Genomic DNA, 22,078 nt, shown 5'->3' with positions numbered 1-22,078 from the left:
TGGGGTCCTTTCACCACCAGCCCCAAGCTCACTGCTCCCCACAGCTGCTGCAGAGCGTCCCCGCGCCTCTCCCCCTCCAGGAAGTGGAGGCTTCCTCTTCCGGCCCTCAGTGCCCCTAGCTGTGCTGGCATCACCCACAGACTGACACCCTTGGGGGCAAGGACCTCCCCCGTGTCCAGGGAGGGCCCCTGCACCAGGGTGGTGTCAGTTACATGAAGTGCAGGCCACAGGGACCGGGCAGGTCACCGGAATCAGTGAGGCGGGCCATCTGGGAGAGGCAGGAGCAGTGGCACCCGAGCCCTGCCCATCCGGCCCCCAAGCTCAGCGGGTGGGGCAGCCCATGGGAGCCCCTGGGCCTGGGTGGGCTCATCTGCAAGACAGCTGGAAATCTGGAGAGGTTTAAACAGGGCCAGCTATTCAAGTTGAAAGACAAATGTGTAGCCGTGTGGTCAAAACAGCCGGCGTGCAGGTCGCAGGCAGGTACCGGCCAGCCAACAGCGGGGCGTGAGCCCCCCTCATGTCCAGGTCAGAGGCCTCAGGGCTACGTATGCTTTAGGTTCCCTGGGATGGTGAGGGTCTATGCCTATCAGGACCTTCCCTCCCTAGCATCCAGAGCTCCTCTCTTCCCAGTGGTACCCCCGGAATCCTGGCGTGGAGCCTGCCAGGCAGGGCTGCGGGCTGAGATGCGGGATCTGAGCCGAAGAGGCTTGCGTGGAACCGTGAGCTATGAGCAGGGTCTCGCGGTCCGGATGCCCTGCTCACCTCAGGGCCCTCCGAGGGCCGGCCTGTCCTTCCTAACAAACCCCTGCCCTCAGGCTCCCCGCAGAGGCCTGGGTGCCACAGCCCCTCCCCCCAGTGCCAGCCAGGCCTGCCCCTAGCTACTTAGGACATGGACAGGACCCCAGAGAGGGATGAACCAGCCTGTTTATGGTGGGCTTCATCCACATGACTGCTCAGGAGTCCTGGTGTTTTTTGTTTTGTTTTGATTTATTTAGTTCTTGGCTGCATTGGGTCTTTGTTGCGGTGCACGGGCTTCTCCTTGCTGTCGCTTCTCTTGTTGCGGAGCACGGGCTCTAGGCGCACAGGCTTCAGTAGTTGTGGCACTCGGGCTCTAGTTGCTCTACGGCATGTGGGATCTTCCCAGACCAGGGCTCGAACCCGTGTCTCCTACACTGGCAGGCGGATGCTTAACCACTGCGCCACCACAGAAGCCCAGTCCTGGCGTTTTAACAAGAGTTACAAAGTAGAAGGATCTGCTCTAAGAGTCTCAGGTGTGGTTGATGCCACCTGGAATGGGGACCACGGGGGTGGGGCAGGACCACGGACTCAAGGCAGCGGTTTTCAAGTTTTGCCACACGTTAGAATCACCTGGGAGCTCTGGCCCAGGGTGCACTCTGTGCCCCAACTCCAAATGTCTGGGGTGAGACCATCAGCAGCTCTGAAAGATGGTTCGAAGGGGCACCATTGATTAGGAGCCGCTGTCAGAGGGTGTGAAAGCTGGGCTGTGAAATAAACGAGAGCTGGGTTTGGGGCGCAGCTTAGCCTGTGTAATTTTGGGCTTCTGGGTTCCAGGTGCTTCTTTCAATCCTTGCAGAGCCCTAGGAGGTGGGTGGGGAGGACCCCTGCTTCACAGGTGAGGGACTGAGTCCCGGGTCGGCAGGCCGGGAGCTGGTGGTCAGGCTGCTGCCACCTCACTGGACCAGGGCTGCCCCAGGCTCAAAGGTCCGGAGACACAGTCTCACTGTTGAGGTGGGGTCAGCCCTGGGTGAGGGCTGGTTAGACGCGCCCCAGGTATGCAGAGGGCGGCCTGCCTCAGCCAGCAAGCTTCAGAAATTCCACGGTTTGTATACAATCATTAAGAATACGCAGTCTTGGACTTCCCTGGTGGCGCAGTGGTTAAGAATCGGCCTGCCAATTCAGGGGACACGGGTTCGAGCCCTGGTCCGGGAAGATCCCACATGCCGTGGAGCAACTAAGCCCGTGCGCCACAACTACTGAGCCCGTGAGCCACAACTACAGAAGCCTGCATGCCTAAAGCCCGTGCTCCGCAACAAGAGAAGCCACAGCAATAAGCCTGCGCACCGCAACGAAGAGTAGCCCCAGCTCGCCGCAACTAGAGAAAGCCCGTGAGCAGCAACAAAGACCCAACGCAGCCAAAAATAAATAAAATTTTAAAAAAGAATATGCAGTGTTCAAAGAATTTTAATGACCTGGAGAAACGTTCATGATGGAATGATAAAGAATCAAACAGAACAAGGAGGATATAAAACCACACGTCCCGATCTCAATTTTGTGTGTGTACATGTGTGTGTACGTGTGTGTGTCTTCTTGGATAGAAGAGAGACAGAAGTACACACACTGACGTTTTAACAGAGGTCATCATATCGGGTTAGGAGATTATGGATGGATTGTCCTTTTTCTTTTAACTGTTCCTTATTTCCCAAATTTTCCTCAATAAGCAAGTATTTCTACAATTAGGAAGAGCTAATAAACTTTCGTTTTTAGAAATATATGACAGTGATCATGGCATTATGGTTCTGTGTGTGTTCTTTAAGCTCTCATCTTTTAGAAATACACGCTAAAATATTTACATTTGAAATACAACGATGGCTTGGGGTTGCTTAAAATGATGAGCGTGGGTGGCGGTAGAGGTGAAACAGGACAGGCCATGAAAGGGTCAGGGCCACACGGAGGTTCATTATATCGTCCACTTCACTTTTGTATCATGGAAAAATTTTTCCATGATACAAAATTTTAAAAATATGCATACAGTATAAATGTATAATATATAATAAAATGATATGTTTGTATTTGAACGGTGGTTCTTTTTTAAAAAAACAGTCTTAAAGATCCTTTTTCTCTGTAAACATTTCTATGGGAACATTTAGGAAAGCGCTTTTGGTTTCCTCTTAACAAGCATTTCCCCAGAGAGGAGGCGAACGGCCTTCACGAGCAGTCTGCAGCCCCAGCCGCAAGCCCAGCTCCAGAGACAGGAGGTCCCCACCCACGCAGGGTGACACCTGGGTCTCCAGGTCCTCAGCGGGGTCACTACCCACTTCTGTTGGCCGGGTCATGACCTTCCACCCATCTGGACCTGGACCGCCCCACCTGCTAAACGGGCCACGGTGAGCCCAGCCTCCCCGCACATGACGTGGAAGCTTCCTGGCCCAGAGCAAAAGATCACGGATTACACAGGAGACTAGGTGCTCTGTGGGTCTGGGGTGCTGGCCGGGGTCTCTGGGCAGAGAAGAGGCTCTGAGGGAGCGAAGGGGACAGCCCTGGGGTGGGGGTCTGAAGGCGCGGGTTAGGGCCAGACCCCACTCAGGAATGTGCTCCCAGTGATACATCCTCCCTGGAACGGGAGCATGACAGGAGGGCCACCCTGGGCACACCCGTCCTGAACAGAACTCCAGGAATGAGGGCGGCGCTGAGCCCCGCCCCAAGGCCACTGGCCTGAGCAGGTGAGGAAGACTGCGGGATGGTCAGTGTTGTTGAGGACAGGCTGGCTCCTTCCGGAAAACCCACTGGGAGAGCGTTCTCTCAGGCCTTTCCCTAGGGACTAGCCTGTTTTCATCTAAATCTTGAAACAGAGTGTGTTTCTGTCTTTGCTTTGGCTACTGGGAAGTTCCAAACCAAATTTATGACACACCTCTGCCACCCTCAGAAAACTTCATCAAATTTGTTTCTGTGTATGAACTCAGTTTTGGCTTTATTTTCTTTATTCGCTGATCCCATCTACTTATTTTTTTGTCCTTTGTATGTTTTCCCTGAAAGCTACATCATATTATTTTTGGAAGGAGATAGTTATGAGTAAATAAACAAACAACACTGTGAAGTTTGGGATTCATGTTAAAAGCCCCTTCTGTCCAAACAGGTTTACTCTAGTTTTTAACTTTACAACATCTTGTTGAATTAGAAGGTAGGTGGTTTCTCCTCTCCCTTTGTTTTTTTTAAAGTTGGCTTTTATTTTTAGTAAATTGTGTATGTAATTGGTTTCAAAGAGTCAAATGTCTCTTGTCACAAAAAAAAGAAAAGAAAAAACAGTAAGCTCCTGACACCCCTGCCCCCATTTCCTGTTCCTCAGAGGCAACGACTTGGAACTCTCTTGACTGATTCTGAATTATATGCTGATGTTGCTCCTTCTGAGTTTTTCAGCTTGGGGCGGTTTTCACGGACTTCCCGGTGTGGAGCTGAGGCTATCATCCTTTCACCCCCCACCCACGCCCCCACTGCGCTCATCTTCCTGTCCTACTCCTGGATGGCTGAGCCCCAGCCCTCGGCGGTTACATGATTTTGACTCTAATTACTGAGACTTGGGTGATCCTGTGTGCTGGGTTATGTTCCCTTTGTCTTCCCTGGAGTCAGTCTCTCTCTCCTTACTTGCATCTCCCACCCCCACGTGACTGCTGGGGAACTTGGGTCCCACTGAGGGTCACACAGCACGGTGAGGTCCTGCCCCTGCATCTCTTGGGTCTCTGCCCAATGAGGCCATCCCTCTGCCTCGGGGAAGATCTGGCTTTCGGCCTCTCCATTTTTCTCTCAGGAGAGAGAGAACACCTCTTCCCACCGTAAACTCACCGTCTGGAGCTTACCTGGAATGAGCCAAGGGCCAGTTCAAAGAACAGCTGCATCTCCATGGCATCCTCCGGGGAGAAGGCAAAGATTATGTAGTGGACTCCGAAGAGGGGGACCAGCAGGAGGGTGGACTTGGCCAGGCGCCTGAGGACAGAGAGGCGCTGCAGTCTCGGGCCCCTCCACACCCAGGGGTACCCCCTCTCGCCTGACTGCAGGAGGCTTTGCAGCAGTGTCCCCGCTGCTTGTTGGTTTTTACTTCCGTTTCGGAAAGTCTCCAACTCCAACGTACCCGTCACCCGGATTCAATACTTATCAGTCCACAGTCAGTCCCCAAATTTCTGTTCATGCACCCTATCAGTAAAACGCTTTGAACCCACACCGACATGAACAACTTTATTGATTTATAACATATCTGCATGTATTACTATCACTCTGTGTCTAATGTATTATTAGCAAAACCAGCATTCTCATTTGTTTGATAATAAATATCTGTAAGGAGAAGCTCTTTTGTTTTCTCCCCAGGTTAGGGTTGCCAAATTTAGCAAACAAAAATACAGGATACCCAGTTCAATTTGAATTTCAGATAAATGGATAGTGGTTTTTTTGGTGTAAGTACTAAAAAACTATTTGTTGTTTATCCAAAATTCAAATTAAACTGGGCATCCTGTATTTTATCTGGCAACTCTGTCCTGGATCCCCAGCTGCCCCCTACTTTGGAGCCACTACTCTAGTGACACCCTGGGGAATCTGTCACCCGGTAATCCAGGCCTCTGCCAGATTCTCAAAACTCAGACCATGAGAGAGAAAGCCTCTGTTGGACACTGATTTGTCTTCAACATTTGTCATGGGCTGAACTGTGTTCCCCCAGAATTTTAAGTTGAAGCTCTAACTAAGCCCCAGTACCTCAGAGTGTGACTGTACTTGCAGACAGGGACCAGTTGAAATGAGACCATCAGGGTGGGACCACAGTCCAACCAACTGGTGTCCTTGTAAGAAGAGACACCAGGGATGCAGGTGCACAGAGAGAGAAAAGGCCACGTGAGGACCCAGCGAGAAGGTGGCCGTTTACAAGCCAAGGAGACAGACCTCAGGAGAAAGCAAACCTGCCAACACCTTGATCTTGGACTTCCAGCCTCCAGAACTGTGAGTAAATAAACTTCTCTTATTTAAGCCAGCCAGTCTGTGGTATCTTATTGTGGCAGGCTGTGCAGACTAACACAGCATCTTTCTTGAACACCTTAAAGGTTTTAAAGTATTTTTGGATCACATTATCTAGAAAATCTGGTGAAAGCTACGGTCTAGTGAAAGCTGGAAAATACAGTCGACCCTCAGCATCCACGGGGATTGGTTCCAGACCCTCCGCAGACACCAAACTCCTTGGATGCTCAAGTCGTTTATATAAAATGGGGTAGTATTTGCACATAACCTACGCACATTTCCCCGTATATTTAAGTCATCTTTAGATTACGTATAATACCTCCTACAATGAAAATGTTTTGATTGGGAATTTTCTTTTTCCCAAATATTTTCAATCTGCAATCCAAGGTTGGTTGAATCCTCAGATGCAAAACCCACAGACAAGGAGGGCCACTGTCCCTGTAAAGATTTGAATTTGGGTCCCCGAAGCCCACTCTCTGACTCCCTAGCCTTGTCCCAAGGGTAAGATCTCTGCCTCCAGGGATCCTGCTTAGATTTCTTTTCTCCCCACCCCTGGGGCCGGGTCTCAGGGTCACATGGACCCAATTCTCCCTTCCCCTGGTCCATTGTAAACTTCCAGGTCCCGGCTTTTCCTTTTCCTCCACCTCCAACAGTACCCAGCACCAGCTGGGTAAACAGTAGGTGCTCGGTAAATGCCTGCTGACTGACTGAGCGAGCGTGACTAGGTCTTTGCCCTCGACTTACTTATAATGGTTGCCTTCACTTCCTCTTGTTTCTTGAGTTCTAAGTTTTCTCATCAGGATCCTTAGGATGTTTATAAAAAGGATGAAATTAATCTGTAAAACACAAGGCAGAGGTGGGGCTAAAGGTGATTTGCTTTCCCAGCACCTCTCCTGGCCCTGGCCCCTGGCCCTGGCCCCTGGGCAGGGAAGGCACTGCAGACCACACCAGGACAGCTCATCACTCCCTCTGCCACCCCCAGTCCTGGTGAAACACACTGTCTGGGCAGGGATGGCTGCCACAGCACTGCCCCCCGCCCCTGGGATTCCGGAGCTCTGAGGTCTGCTCAGTTGCAGCATGGATTACTCACACTTGGAATGCGTTGGAATCTTGTTAAAAGGCAGACCTGAAGTAGGCCTGAGATTCTGCATCTCTAGCAAGCTCCAGGGAATGAATGCCAAAGCTGGTCCTTGGACTACGCGTTGAGTAGCAAAGGCTTTATAGCAGAGGTTCTCAAAGTTTAAGGTGCAGATTGCTGGGCTCCACCCCCAAGGTTATGGTTTAGTAAATGCAAATGAGATTTGCTTTTTTTTTTTCTTTTTTTTTGGCCACACCACATGGCTTGCAGGATCTTAGTTCCCCAACCAAGCCCTCGGTAGTGAAAGCACGGAGTTCTAACCACTGGACCGCCAGGGAATTCCCAAGATTTGCATTTTTAACAAGCTCCCAGGTGAAGCTGCTGGTTTAGGGACCACACTTTGAGAACCACTGCTTCGGAGACTTACAGAATCTCTGCAGGTCAATCACCAGCTCCAAGAAGCCTTCTTGACTACCTCCTTTTCCTGATTCACTGTAGTTAGGGATGATGCTGCTTGTAAGAGCACTTGAAATACTTGAAAGGGGCCAAATGCAAGCATCTGTGTGTGTCCACTAATCACCAATTCAATCCTAACTTTCTAAAGGACAGGAACGGACTCTATTTCTTTTGGTGTCCCCTTCCCCAACTCCAGTGCCCAGTGCCAGCAACACTATGAAGTAGCCTGTGTGTTGGCCTCTCTCCTTCCCTCCCCCACCAGCTCTAGAATCATTTTGCAGAAGCAGGATCAGTGGAGCTGACTGGCTGGGCCCCCTCATTGCTCAGACAAGTGGCCTGGGGCCTGGGGACGCTGGCCAGAAGACACAGGATTAGTGGCCTGTCTGGGATCCCAGCCCAGCGCCCCTGCTTCAGGACACTTCTCAGCTCGCTGTGTGTGCATCTTGCTCTAAGCCGTGCGTGGTGTGAACTAACAAAGGCTCTTTTATCTTATTTCATTTTTTGCCTTTGAATTGTATTTAATTTAATAGGGAGAACTTGAAAGCAAGAGGGAAAATCTTAACTATCCCAAGGATGAGTCTTAAATAGTGGAATCTAGGCCCCGTGACAGGCTGGTAGGGAGAAACTCTGCATCAGGAGTGCCCACCCAACATCCGTCAGTCACTAGAGAGACTACAGCCTTGTGAAAGCAGCCTGGGCCCAAGCCCCACAATTGCAGCAGGGAAACTGGCTCAGTGTTATGCAGCTACAGCATATCAGCTGGTCAAATAATTTCAAATGACGTGGGAAAGATTACATCTATTGCTAAGTGAAAAGAACAAACTAGGACACAAAACTATATTGAGCATTTCTGAAAAAGTACACGTGCTCAAAGAAAAAACTAGGAAGGAAAAGCACATGATCACAATGTGCATCTAGGTACTAAAAATATGGGTGACTTTATTCCCTTTTTAAAAATACATTTTGTATTTTCCATTTTTTTTTTTTTTTTTTTTTTTTTTTGCAGTACGCGGGCCTCTCACTGTTGTGGCCTCTCCCGTTGCGGAGCACAGGCTCCGGACGCGCAGGCTCAGCGGCCATGGCTCACGGGCCCAGCCGCTCCGCGGCACACGGGATCCTCCCGGACCAGGACACGAACCCGTGTCCCCTGCATCGGCAGGCGGACTCTCAACCACTGCGCTACCAGGGAAGCCCGTATTTTCCAATATTTTACATGAATTCCATTATTATTAGTTTAGAAATGACAATATATTTTGATTTTACAGAAAAACAAGAACATTCTTATTAAAACATAGTGATAGAGGCAATATTTTTCCATCACATAATCAACCTAATAAAAAAGGTTCTGACATTATCTAAATGTGACAAGCTGACAAAAAACAACTTTTGGTAAATAATAGCAGATTTCATTATACTGTTTTCAGCCTATTGACTGTAGTAGGAAATGAAAGCTTAATATCTTTCATTATCCCTTAAGCTTGAATTTAGTCAGATTATAAAACACTATGCTAAGGTTACCAAATAAAAATGATAATCAAATTATTTGTTACCATAAAATGACTTTGGGTAGCAATGTCTTAGGGGAGCAAACATAAAGTCTTGTTTCAAGTACTAGATACTCCCTGTGCTAGTAGTACACCCTGCATTACTACCATATCAGACACCCTCTTCCCTGAGTGGTTCCAGATTAATGAACGGCCCGCACACCTGCTAAGAAACGCAGAAATAGGAAGTCGTTATCCTCTCCTGAGCTACTCAGTGGCCTAATGTGGCTGCTACTCGGATTTCTCCACAATTTCCAGCTCTCCTATTGCAAGTTGAGATGGTAGGTAGGATCAAATAAAATTCTATTATTTTTGAAAAAAAAAAAAAGAAGGTGGTCATGGATGGCCCCAGGAGGCGAGCCAGTCAGCCATTAGCAGAGGAGGGGGCTACTGCCCTGTCCTGCCCTCCTGTGAGCCCAGGAGGGGCACGTTCTGTCACCTGGTTCTGCACCCTTGGCATTCCTCTGAGCCTGTGCACATTACTTCCGGAAAGGGGCTGTCCCAGTGTGCCCCCGCCCCATGTGTCTTTCTTGTTCTCATCCAGGCCCACAGGCTCAGCTAAGGGCCTCTGGATTGCAGAGCACAATCACCTGGGAACTTAAAACCAAGACAAGCCCCCAGGCCCCTCCCCAAGACAAGGAGACCCTGCATCTCTGCGATCACTGTTTTTAGAAAGCTCCCAGGTTGAGAGTCCAGTCAGGGTTGAGAGCCCTGAGCTCCCCTGTCCACGAGCCCCTCCTGAATCTCTCCGCTGGGGCCACCCCTCCGGGCCTGTCCCCGTCACAGCACCACAGAGGCCCAAGACCAGTTTGGCACTTGGCTTTCCCCAGGTGCAACCCCCCTCCTGTAATCCCAGTTCAGTGAGTCTGCCCACTTCAACCAGAGAACACCAAGAAAAATGATCAGGCGCCCGTGTTCTGAACCAGGGGAGGGGGAATCTCAGGCCAGCCGGAGCCAGCCGGGTCGGGTAAGGAGCTCTGCTCGCCACACCGCAACTGCCACCCGTGGACCAGGCGAAGGCGAGCTCTTGCCACCTGCCTCACTGCCCTCCCATCCACTGGTCTCTAGGGGGCGGAGCTTCCAGACCCTCCTGCCACTGCCCAGCCCCTGGAAGGTCTGGTTTATCCCTCCGCACACCCAGAGGCAGCAGTGCTGGCCTTGCCCTGGCCCTCTGCCCTGCGAGCCAGTCCTGTTTTGGTCTCTCCCGCTGGAGCCCAGCGCAGGGGGATGGCCACTTACCAGGACGGAGACGAGCACAGGCCCTCGAATGACCCACCAGATGGACGCGTTGGCATTGATGTCCCAGCACCTAGGGAGGGACAGCCAGGCATCACAAGGAGTGGGGAGCTGGCTGACCAGAAGAGACTAGTTCTCTGACGTCCCCTTTGCGGGAAGGACCCACACTGTGGTCCTGACCCCAGAGGCTGTGTGCTCAGCACCCTGAGAACTGACCGTCCTCTGCTGCCCAGGAGCACTGCTGGGGCCAAGGGAGCATCTGGGGAGCAGAAGCGTGTGGACCTGAGATGGAAGATTCTGGACCCCAAAGCCAGCATGTTGTCAGAATGCATCGGGGAGCATGGTGGCCAGGCAGGTGACCTCAGGGAGTGAAGTGTCCAGGTGACTGACATGTGACCTCGGCCCCGGGGACATCAGGCACAGGGGCACTTGGCAGCTGGAGAGCCTGTGCTTGGTCTAAGGTGGCCACAACTCTGTCCGGCTCATTTTTGCCACAGGGGCCCATAGGAAATGTTGATAGAACTTTCCATTTGTTCTAAAGAAGCTGAAAATCCAGCCTTTTTTTAAGGGAATTTATCCAATTAAAAGGATTATTTGGGGGGGCTTCCCTGGTGGCACAATGGTTTAGAATCCACCTGCCAATGCAGGGGACACGGGTTCGAGCCCTGGTCCAGGAAGATCCCACATGCCGCGGAGCAATGAAGCCTGTGCACCACAACTACTGAGCCTGCGCTCTAGAGCCCACGAGCCACAACTACTGAAGCCTGTGTGCCACAACTACTGAGCCTGCACGCCTAGAGCCCGTGCTCTGCGACAAGAGAAGCCACCGCAATGAGAAGCCCGCGCACCGCAACGAAGAGCGGCCCCCGCTTGCCGCAACTAGAGAGAGCCCGCGTGCAGCAATCAAGACCCAACGCAGCCAAAAATAAATAAATAAAATAGATACAACCTTAAAGAAATAAAAAATGTTAAAAAAAAAAAAAAGGATTATTTTGGACTGAATTGGACTGCAAGACACGTGCATGCCTCGTCTGCCCCCGTCCGCTCTCTGGCCTGGCTGTGTCATTGCGGTGCTGACACACGGCCTCTCTCCCCCTCGGCCTGGCTGCCGCACCTCCTCCCGGGCTTCTTCCATGCTTCCCTTCCACGAGCCCGCTCCCGGGAACCCCCGGGCTTACCCTGTCCCTGAGCCCAAGTCTTTGGAGAATGAGACTAGAGCTCTTGGTGCCCGTCAGGGCTATAAGGCTGCTCTCCTGGGCCTGCGGGACTCAACACACCCGTGTCGGAGGAGGGAGCTGCCAGGACAGGAAGAGCTGGGCTGGCCCTTAGAGCAGCTGCCAGCGTTTCACAGCTCTCGTCGGGCACCTGACCCAACCACAGAGCGGCTGGGCCAGCCCACCCCAGGAGGGCTGGGCATTTGGCAGCCTGCGCCGCAGAGAACTCGCCTGTGGCCCCAGGTCTGAGACACAGGCCTCTCCTAGGTAACAGCTCCAAAGAAGGGTCCGTCCTGCTGGAAGAGCTGGACAAGATAAAATGTACCCTCGTTACCTCTCTCTGTCCACCAGCTTACCCGACGTCTTCCAGAAAGTGCCTGGTGACAGCCCACGAAGCAACAAAAATGGCTGGGGAACCTGAGGGTTAACAATGAAGTGGGGGGTCAGAAAGGAGAGGACTCAATTTTCAGTACCCTTATGAGAGACAGGACAATCAGTGATTCCAGGCCAGGGAGCAAGCAGGTGCCAAGGTCTGGTTGCCATGGAAACCCCCTTGCCATCCTGTGTAAACGTGCAGCCTCGCGCTTCAAGGGTGCCAAGGAACCCCTGAGAACGGAGGCAGGATCAGACAGATCCTGAAGGCCACTGGGGGGCAGGGGGCTCCTGGGAGCTTGGCCCAGATTCTGGAGGACCTCTGCGGGGGAGAAGGGCAGGGACCAGGGCCCCTGGGCAGGCCCATGGAGCTTGTGGAGGCCACTGGTGGAGCCCCTTTCTCAAACTGGGATATCTGAGGGGGATACAAGGCCACAGGAGAACATTTAGTTTTATTTGAATATTGGTTTGTAAAAAGCTTGGCCATTCAACTGGTCATGGAAGCTATCAATGTTATGTAAACAAAAATACATTTTGGACTAGAGAATTGTAAGTACACAGGAAATTTAAAGATAAAATATAAGAACACTTCCTGACTTCTGGCTGAACATGACAAATTGAACTTACACATTTATCTCTGTTTCTCACTGAAACCCCCCCCCCCAACATGAGAGTAAAGAAATAAAAAAGCTACCAGCTCATAAGCACAAAGAATGAGCAAGGAGGGTACAGTGCACGAGAGACGTCAGCACACTTAGGATCCTGGGGGCTGGCAGAGGAGCAGTGACTGATGTCCCAGAGCAGACGAAGCTGAAACACAAGCACGGCGCGGGGGCGGCTGCTGGGAAGGCGCCCAGGCCCGGTGGTGAGGGCACCCGGGACGCCAGCAGGCAGGAGAGAGGGTGGGGCTGGGAGACAGGAAGCACGTAACCACCCCAGGTGGCCAGCACCACCCTTCTACAGCCAAAGAGTTCATCCCCGACACGAGGGCATTCTCTGGAGAAACAGAGCCAAGGGGGATGGGGCTCTGGCCCAGCAGAGGGTGCGAGGGGTACTCAGCTGGGCATGGGGACCAGGAGACGGTCTACACCTGTGCTGCCACGTGTGGCCACTGAGCCCTTGTTATGTGGCTGCTCTCAGATGAGCTGTGCTGAAAGTGCAAGATAGCAGGTTTGGAAGATTTGCAAGAGTAAAAGACTGGAAAATATGTTATGAATGATTTTTTAAGTTATACATTGAAATGTTAATATTTTGGTTATATTGGGTTAAACAAAATATACTACTGAAATTAATTTGACTAATTAACGAAACTAATTAGTTTCTTTTTACTGTGTTTACTGTGGCTACTAGAAAATTTTACATTATATAAAATATAGCTCAGATTCTATTTTTAATGGACATGCCTGTCATCTGCTGACTGGTAAAAGCCCACCCCCAGGCTGCTCAGTTCTCAGACTTCTAACAGCCGGGATTGCACCCTTGCTCGAGCCCTCCAAACCCCACCCCAGGCAGGAGATGACAGGATTCTCCCCTGGAGGAACCAAACAGCCCCAGACAAAGGGCCTCTAGTAGCGACGCTGAGGACCCACCAACACAGCGGCCACTTCCAGCCCAGTCTCCCTTGAGAGACATGTCCCCCCGCTCCCCTCCACACACACACAGAGGGCCTTCAGTCAACACCGAAAGTGACTCACTCTTAAATATGAACAGTCAAGGTCACCAGCATCTGAGGAAAGCTGATTACATAAAAGACAAGGACCAAAACAACCAGGGCAAAGGAACTCAGAGGAAACAGACCATACAGGCTGTACGAGGAACTTGAGCAAAACAAGTCTAAGGAGTATCATCAGCGAGATTAGAGGGACGATTACTTCTCCAAGACACAAACAGGATGCCGAAAACAGGGAGCATTCAGAGAATAAGGAAGAGGGCTTGGAAACTGAATAGATGATGATCAAGATTTTTTAAATTCCACAGATGGGATGGAAGATAAAGACCAGGAACTGCCCAGAAAGCAGAACACAAAGTGTGGAATAAAAAGTAAGAGGAAAGAAAAGAGAAAATTAGAAGCCAATTCCAGGACGTGCACCATCTGATTAAAAGTTTCAGAAAGAGAGGATTAAAAACCAGAGGGAAGGAAATGACCAAAGGGGCAGTGTAAGAACATTGTCCAAGAAATGAAGGATGTGAGTTTCCAGATGAAAGGACCACCACATACCAGCAAAAGGATGAAAACAGACTTGCAAGGGGGCAATCCCTATGATATTTCAAAACACAGGAGACAGAGAGAAGATTCTACAGATTCTACAGCTTATACAGAGGTGAGTAAAGAGGCTCGGGAAACAGAATGACATGGCATGTCACATAACACCAGATGCCAAAACAGAAAGCCTTCAAAATTCTGGGGAAAAATAACTGTCAACCTAATTTCTATGCCCAGCAAAACTACAAATTGGGTGTGAAAGTTGAACAAAGATATGTTTAGATATGCAATGCAAAAAAATGTAGCTTCCAGACTTCCCTGGTGGTGCAGTGGTTGAGAATCTGCCTGCCAATGCAGGAGACATGGGTTCAAGCCCTGGTCTGGGAAGATTCCACATGCCACAGAGCAACTAAGCCCATGTGCCACAACTACTGAGCCCATGCACCACAACTACTGAAGCCCGCACGCCTAGAGCCCGTGCTCTGCAACAAGAGAAGCCACCGCAACTGAGAAGCCTGTGCGCCGCAACAAAGAGTAGCCCCCGCTCGCCGCAACTAGAGAAAGCCCGTGCACAGCAACGGAGACCCAACGCAGCCAAAAAAAAAAAAAATGTAGCTTCCATGCACTCTTTGTTAAGACAGACACTGGAGGATGTGCTCCAACATGACTGCACAGTAAACCAAAGAGAGGCAGACAAGAAGTCAAGGAATAGGATTCGTGGAGGAAAACGAAGGAAATCTCAGCCTGAAGGTTAAGGGAGCTGAGCAAGTCTAGAGAATGACCAGCCCAAGTAGAGCAGGAGGGAAGAAGGCTCTTCTAGAAAGAACAGGGGTGGGTGTATCACGTGAATAGCACCCCCCCAAAGGTGCATACCCCTAGAACCTTAGGATGTGACCTTTTCTGGAACTAGGGTCTTTGCAGGTGTTATTAGTTAAGATGAAGTCATACTTACAAGGACCTTAATTCAATATAACTGGCATCGTTTTAGGAAGGCCGTGAGATACACACACAGAGAGGAGACAGAGGGAAGAAGACCATGTAAAGATGGAGGGAGAAATTGAAGTGAGGCTCCTACAAGGCAAAGAAGGCCAAAGACTGCCAGCAACCACCAGAAACAAGGGGAGAGGCATAGAGCATATTGTCCCTCAGAGCCCTCAGAAGGAATCAGCCCTGCCAAGACTGGACTTTGAACTTCTGGCCTCCAGAACTGGGAGACAATACGTTTCTGTTGTTTTAAGACAAGTGGCAACTTGTTACAGCAGCCCTAGGACACTAATACAGCAGGAATAAACCAAACAAATAGGAACTAATAGACTTCACGTTGTTGCATTTGATGATGGGGAACCAGCACTGGAGGGTTTTCCAGTTCTGTTGAGAATTTGGGAGAATTAATGACAACAACACAAAATGAGTCAATAAAAAAGGACTCCATAAGTGTGGGATCAACACACACACACTACTATATATAAAATAGATAACCAAAAAAGACCTACTGTATAGCACAGGGAACTCTACTCAATATTATGTAATAACCTATATGGTAAAAGAATCTGAAAAAGAGTGGATATATGTATAACTGACCCACTCTGCTGTACACCTGAAACTAACATAACATTGTAAATCAACTATACTCCAAAATAAAATAAAAATTAAATTAAAAAATGACTCCATAAAATATAAAAACTTAAATATTGGAAGTAAAATCAATGTACACCAGTTGGCTCGGTAGTAAACAATATTTACATAGACGTGATGATGTATACATTGAATACTGTGATTTAGCCCCAAACTGTGAAAGACTCTAACGGGAGGATGGAGGTGGCAGATGAAGAATTTTATACCCTTCCCTTTAATCACAAGGAGTCAACAAATAATGCCTCAGGACTTCCCTGGGGGTACAGTGGTTAAGAATCCACCTTCCAATGCAGGGGACGCGGGTTGGATCCCTAGTCTGGGAACTAAGATCCCACATGCAGAGGGACAACTAAGCCTGTGTGCTCTAGAGCCCGCACGCCACAACAAAAAGATTCTGTGTGCTGCAGCGAAGATCCTGCATGCCACAACTAAGACACGATGCAGCCAAATAAACAAATAAATATTTTTTTAAGTGGGCCAAGGATGTGAATAGACAGTTTTAAAAAAATGCCGCAGGTGGACAAATGAAGATATAGTAGAATATTGTTTAGAAACGTGAGAGCAGATATGAAGAGGAGCAGCTAAAGAGCTGGAGGATGTTACATCTGGGTGGCACAAGTGGGAGCCTCTTCAGGAGGCTGCTTGCTTTTGTTTGTTTCTTCATTTTAGACTTGTAGATCTATTTAATTCTTTAAACCAAGTACACGTGTGGCTTTGATAAAAAAAATTCTCTGCCTCAATTGTGGGTACTTTGGGCAAACATGGATTCTGAGGGCCACCTGTTTATGATTGTTTGCCTTACATTTTTAACAGTGAGTCAGTGGAAAAATTTGAAAAGTGGATAATGACTTAAGTCGTGGTTCTCACTGTGGTCCCTACAGCAGCAGTATCAGCATCACCTGGGACCTGGTTAGAAATGCAGAGTCTCAGGCTCCACCGCTGGCCCACTGGACTGAGACTGTGGGGCGGGGCCCAGGCAACCAGGTAGACGTGCCCTCTGCATGGTTCCAATGCAGCTCCAGCTGGAGCACCACCAGTCTGAGTTCCCTCAGTGAATGGGAGTTGGACGCAGCTCCTATAAAAGCCAGAGGTGTCCCTCTTTCCTGGGCATAGACTGACCCCCCAGCCACCTTGAAAAAGTAAAAGCTTTGGATAAGTAATAAAAACTTCCAAAGCTTGTGCCTTCTGACTCAGGGGTCCCAATTCCAGGATGCTCTGTTACACGTGGAACAACCTTTGCCCATAAAAGTATTCCTCACTGTGTTACTTATCACAGTGAAAAATGAGAAACCACCTAAACATCCAAAAAATAGCTATTTGGTTACATACATCCACACAGTGGTTAAAAATGTTTACTGAAGATTTGAAAGAATACAGAGCGTGCTTCTGTGTTTGTGGAAAGAGACAAGATTCAAAATTCTACATACAGGATGATTGCAACCATGTGGGAAAAACTGGGAGTATAAAAGAAGTCTGGAAGGGAACCCTACTTAAAAGAAAAAAAAATTTTTTTTTTTTGCAGAGTTTTATGGTGGCCACATACTCATTTCAGCAACCTATCTCTGAGGAGGGGGGTGAGTAAAAACCGAGGCAGGAGCCGCTGCTTTTGCAAGACAAGAGCCTCTCTCAGACAAACAGCTTTAAACCTTCCTGAGTCCCTTCATGTCCCCTGGGGGTTGTGCAGGCAGAGAGGCAAGGAGAGAAGGAACTGCTGCTGTTTAATGTGCTGCTCTATCCCCAGGGCCTGGCATATAGTAGATGCTCAATAAATATTTGAGGAAGAGGGACTTCCCTGGTGGCCCAGTGGCTAAGGCTCTGTGCTCCCAATGCAGGGGGCCCGGGTTCCATCCCTGGTCAGGGAACTAAATCCCACATGCTGCAACTAAAAGATCCCACTTGCTGCAACTAAAGATCCCGCGTGCTACAACTAAGACCCAGTGCAGCCAGATAAATAAACAAATATTAAAATATATATATTTGAGTAAGAAAAGAAGGCTCTCATTATCTCACTTAAACCTCCTAAAAACCCGTGATGGAGATATTATCACAATGCACTTTTGTCTCCTTGCTAGACTACAAACCCCTGGAGCGATGGAACCATTTTTGGTTTTGGTTTTGTTTTTGTAATCTCTGTAAGCCCTTCTGAGCACAAAGAAGTGCTCAAAGAAAGTTCAGCAAATTATGATCCTGATATTATAGATGACGAAACTGTCCACGTTCATACAGGGAAATCCTGGCAGATCTGGGAGTCAAGGCTCAGTGAGGTGGCTAGACACTGGGGGGCACCTGGACCAGAGTTGGCAGCATAAGGCAAGTCCCTTGTCCCAGGCTCTCTGGAACTACTGGCCTATGTGGAAATCCAGATCTGCAGAGCCCTACATCTCCTGCTGACTGAGGGTCATGTGCTAATCAGGCTGCCAGAGTTCAGAAGCAGGAGGGCTCAGTGAACTCCGCTGGTTTAGGCAACTTCCCTGATGGTCTGATGAGGAGATAGAGCCCTTGCACATAAGGATTCAGACAAGCAGAAAAGCCAGTGGAGGGCATTCCTGGCAGGGGCTCTTCTTAATTAAAGGCACCAAGAAGAAAGTAAATGAAGCTAATGGCTACTACACATGACTACCCCTGTAAGCCTGTGAGTCACTTACAGAAACCTGACTCTATCTAGAACCCAGTGGGGAACTTACCTATGTTTATCAAATGAACAACTGATGGATGGATGGAGGGATGGACGGAGGGATGGACGGATGGATAGATGGATGTTTGTTTATGGCAGAATAAGAGTTAAGGGGCTTTGCAAATAGCCAGGCCTTGGTTTGAGTTCCGGTTCTACCCTTGTCTACAGTGTGAGCTGAGCATGTTATGTTATGTCTCTGAGCCAAGGTTCCTCTAAGAGGCCTCTGGAGGTTGTTGTGATGATTAAATAATGCATGCAAAGTGTTGAGCTCAAAGCCTGGCATACGGTAGGTGCTCAAGAAATCAGAATTATTATCATCTTCACGGACCAGAAAGGAAAGGGGGAAGAGAAGCAATGGGGCCTGCAGTTAGCTGTCTTACTACCGTTTCCCCTCCTTCCTGGAAACTGAATCCTGAATTTCCTTTGGGAAGCTATGTGGCTTGAGTAGCTTAAGCCCATCAGTGTATTCCATTCTCTCAGGCCCCTGTGATTGGTTCAAGGATGTGTATAACACTTCAGCTGGTCCAATCAGAGTGAATCTCAGAGCATTTGCCGGGAGTGCTTGGACACAGCCTCTCTCTTTCATCAGATGTAACAATGAAGCCAGGAAGAAGCCCAGAGCTGCTGGCAGTTACATTGGGAGCACTTAATGATAACACTGATGTTACAGAAGGCAAAGCAGAAAAACGAAAAGAAACGTTGAGCTGCTGGATTCAGCCTCACCTGAAGCTGGTGATCCCTGGACTTGTCAGTTACATGAACCAATTAATTTCTTTGATGTTTAAAGCCTATCTAAGCCAGGTTTTCTGATACCTACAGTCAAAAGCACCCTAACTGATACAAAAGGAAGCAGGAATATGGATGCAACGTCTGGGGAAGACGAGGCAACAGTGTTGGGGGTATCAAACTGTAAAGGCTTTGGATGCCAGAAATTGGGGCATCCAAATTTTAGCTATTTTTCCCCATGTGACAGACAAACTGAGGCCAGAGAGTTAACCATCAAGCAACTTGTCTAAGATCACACAAGTTCACGAGCGTACCTAAGTATAGAGCTGAAACTGGAACCCACGCCCTTCTCCTTCTGCCTCAGTGCCCTTTCCCACGTAGCATGCAGCCACCGTACCCCTGGAGAAACATACCCCATCCGAGGGCAATAAATCCCTGGAGCCACTTCCTTTCTGAGAAGAAGGAGATGACGAGGAGTGTGTGAAGGTAGAGGCCTTCCACCAGCAGCCAGGAGTAGTTGGCCATGATGCAGTACTGGAAGAAGACCATGACCAGCTTACAGCCCACCTGCAAAGAGAGGCAGCTGAGTCCCAGGCTGGCGACCCTGCGCTTCCCTCCAGGAGAGGTGGGGTGCGGTAGGGTCAGCAGCCAGGCCAAGGAGCGAGCCCCTGGGGCTCACGGCCACCCCCTCTGGCCTTCCACTATGAGAAGACCAGGCTCATAGTGTTCTCTAGAGTGGAAATCCACAGGCGAGCAGGCTCGGTCAAGATGGCCAAAGGGCTGTTGCAGCAGCAGGAGCGGCATTCAAATTCTGGAACCAGCTGCCAGGTGTCAAACGGTCAGATATCGCCCCATTCCCAGCAGCAAAGGAGGGCATTTTTCAGATGAGGGAACTGAGGCCTAGAGAGGGAAAGGGATTTCTGAGCAAAAGGTTAATAAAATCCTTTCCAGGTTTAGTTTTCCTGGAAATAGATGAAGGGACGAGCTAACACTGATGAGAATACATGACCCTGCCTGGTGCACTGAGTCTGGACTGCAGGCCTCTGAATACCCGAGGGCGGTGACAGGATTGGCCTTGCCTGATGCTGTGACTCTTGTGGCAGGCCTGTCCCTTGTCGGGATCCCTGGAAGCTATGCCTGTGGGACTGTCGGGCCGAGGCTTCTATGCCAGCACGGCTCCCATTCCCGCACCGTGAGGGCCTCCTTTTCTTTCACCGCACTGTTCCCTGAAGAGAGGACAGCTCCTGGGATGGCCCGAGGGCTGCTGCACAGAGCGCAGGTCACGTCCACGTCCACAGGGGAGGAGCGCCCAGGGCCGCCTGTGGCCTCCCAGACACTCCGGCTCCAGGCATGGCCTGTGGCTGGCTCGTTAGTCTGCGGGTTAGTAGAACCTGGAAAGCTTCCCTGCTGGGCACTGCTGGACTTCTCCACTGGTCAGTGATGGGGTGGGGCCTGAATCTGTCTCCTGACTCCCAGGAAATTCCCTGCGACACAGGGGCCCTCCTGGAGTGACCTCTCAGTCTTGAGTCAGAAAACACACACATACACACACGCACACGGAAAACTCTAAGCAATGAAAACCTGACAGATCTGTGAGCAATTACAGATGTGAGCGGTGGGAAGTAGCGGGCAGGCTGACTAAACCAATCTTGATTTCCAATCCCCTTCTCCCTTGCTGGCTTCTGCTGTGGAGACTATGATAGTAAAATACTCAATCTCCCAGCTTCCTTTGCAGTTAGATGTTGTCACATGACACAGTTCTAGCCCGTGAGATGTAGACATAGTCTTGGGAAGAGGCAAAGCCTCCCAAAGAGAAAAAAAGTTTAACCTTGACTTTCCTGCTTTTTGCCTGGAACATGGCTGTGCGGCCTGGGGTAGCAGCAGCCACGTTGCTAACATGCAGTGTAAAGCATGGGATCAAGAATGGCAGAGCAGAAAGGGGAAAGGACTGTGTCCATCATGGCATGGAGCCAGTGCCACCTCTGGGTCACCCACCTGTGGACTGCTTCTGTGGGGAACAAACCCCATCTGTTTAAGGCACTGGTGTACAGTTTTCTGTTACCTACAGCGAAAGGGATCCTCAACTGGTACCCAGTGACATTGCAATGAACAAAGACTCATCTGAGCTTTCAGAAGGAGGACGAGGGTTAGATTGAACAAAACGATTGTTCTACTGCACATCTGGGTGTGCAGACACACAAGCACATGCTCACCTTTTTCCTTCTACAACCCCAACCCTCTAGCTTTAGCGATCTGTCTACATTTGGGACTTGGCAGGAGCAGGGAAGGGAGAGGACTGCTAGGTGTCTAATTCCCAGAATGGCTAATCCACTCCGGGACACTGGGAGTTGAACAGCAGCCCCACGGGCTTCTCGACAGACTGCTTTCATGTGGGTCCCAGACTGTGCATCTGGGGACATGAGACTCCCTGAACCTCCCCAGCGCTGGCCCCCTGACTCTAGGCATTAAGTGCAGCCTCAGCAGGGACGGCGGGGGCAGCGGGGGAGCAGGCAGGCCTGGCCACGCCGTGGGCCACGCAGGCGTGTTACCCTGTGGGCATCACAGTGGGCGACGTCGTCGGAGGAGAAGAGCACGGCATCCTTGATGAAGTTGGACAGGGCCCGCAGGATGAAGGACACAAAGAGATGCATGTGGATGTAGTTGCGGGTGCAGTGGAGCTTCCTGGAGGGAGAGGATGCAGGGCCGTAGGGGCCAGAGCCGGAGAGGCCCAGGGCTCGGCCGCCCACCCTCCCCCCACACCCACGCACCACGGAAACCCAGGCCCTGGACGTGACAACTCTGTACATCTCCCTGTTTGCAGAACCTGAATGAGCCCAGGCCCCCAGGTGCCCAGCCTACTCTGTCTCATGCTGCAATTAAAAAAAAAAAAAAAAAAAAAAGCTGGGGTTATAAGGGCGAGATCCTATTCTGCCCCGACCACCACCTCCAGCTCCCAGAATTGTCAGAAGGGGGTGGGGAAGGGGGCAAGTGGCACAGAACGAACACAGGCTGCGGGGAGAAATCAGACCCGGGCTCTGTCACTTTTCAGCTACACGACCTAGAGCAATCCCTCCACCAGCCAGAGCCTAGGTTTCCCCCTTGCTGTAGGAGCAGAAGTCTCTTAACTGTTCCCCTCCTTCCGCTTCAGGAACCAGGGTTTCTTACGGGGAACGCATGCCAGCTCTGCTTGGGGACGACGCTACCCCT

At 50.2% G+C, this 22,078-nt stretch overlaps 1 protein-coding gene across 1 annotated transcript in view; it reads right to left on the bottom strand.

The window, feature by feature from the left end:
* SCTR (secretin receptor) overlaps positions 1-22,078 on the bottom strand; it is a gene marked incomplete at its 5' end in the record, with an annotated part of 62,177 nt that overhangs the window by 1,260 nt on the left and 38,839 nt on the right. The window contains 6 exons of the mRNA XM_079710718.1: positions 4,593-4,719; positions 6,478-6,569; positions 10,051-10,120; positions 11,618-11,678; positions 19,285-19,438; positions 21,421-21,553. Of these exons, the coding sequence (XP_079566844.1) occupies positions 4,593-4,719; positions 6,478-6,569; positions 10,051-10,120; positions 11,618-11,678; positions 19,285-19,438; positions 21,421-21,553 (637 nt within the window). The remainder of the gene's footprint in view (positions 1-4,592; positions 4,720-6,477; positions 6,570-10,050; positions 10,121-11,617; positions 11,679-19,284; positions 19,439-21,420; positions 21,554-22,078) is intronic.

This window comes from Hyperoodon ampullatus (genome assembly GCF_949752795.1).
Source record: "Hyperoodon ampullatus genome assembly, chromosome: 8".
Lineage (NCBI taxonomy): Eukaryota > Metazoa > Chordata > Mammalia > Artiodactyla > Ziphiidae > Hyperoodon > Hyperoodon ampullatus.
The sequence above is the reverse complement of the archived record's forward strand: the minus strand, read 5'-3'. Positions and strand labels throughout refer to the sequence as shown.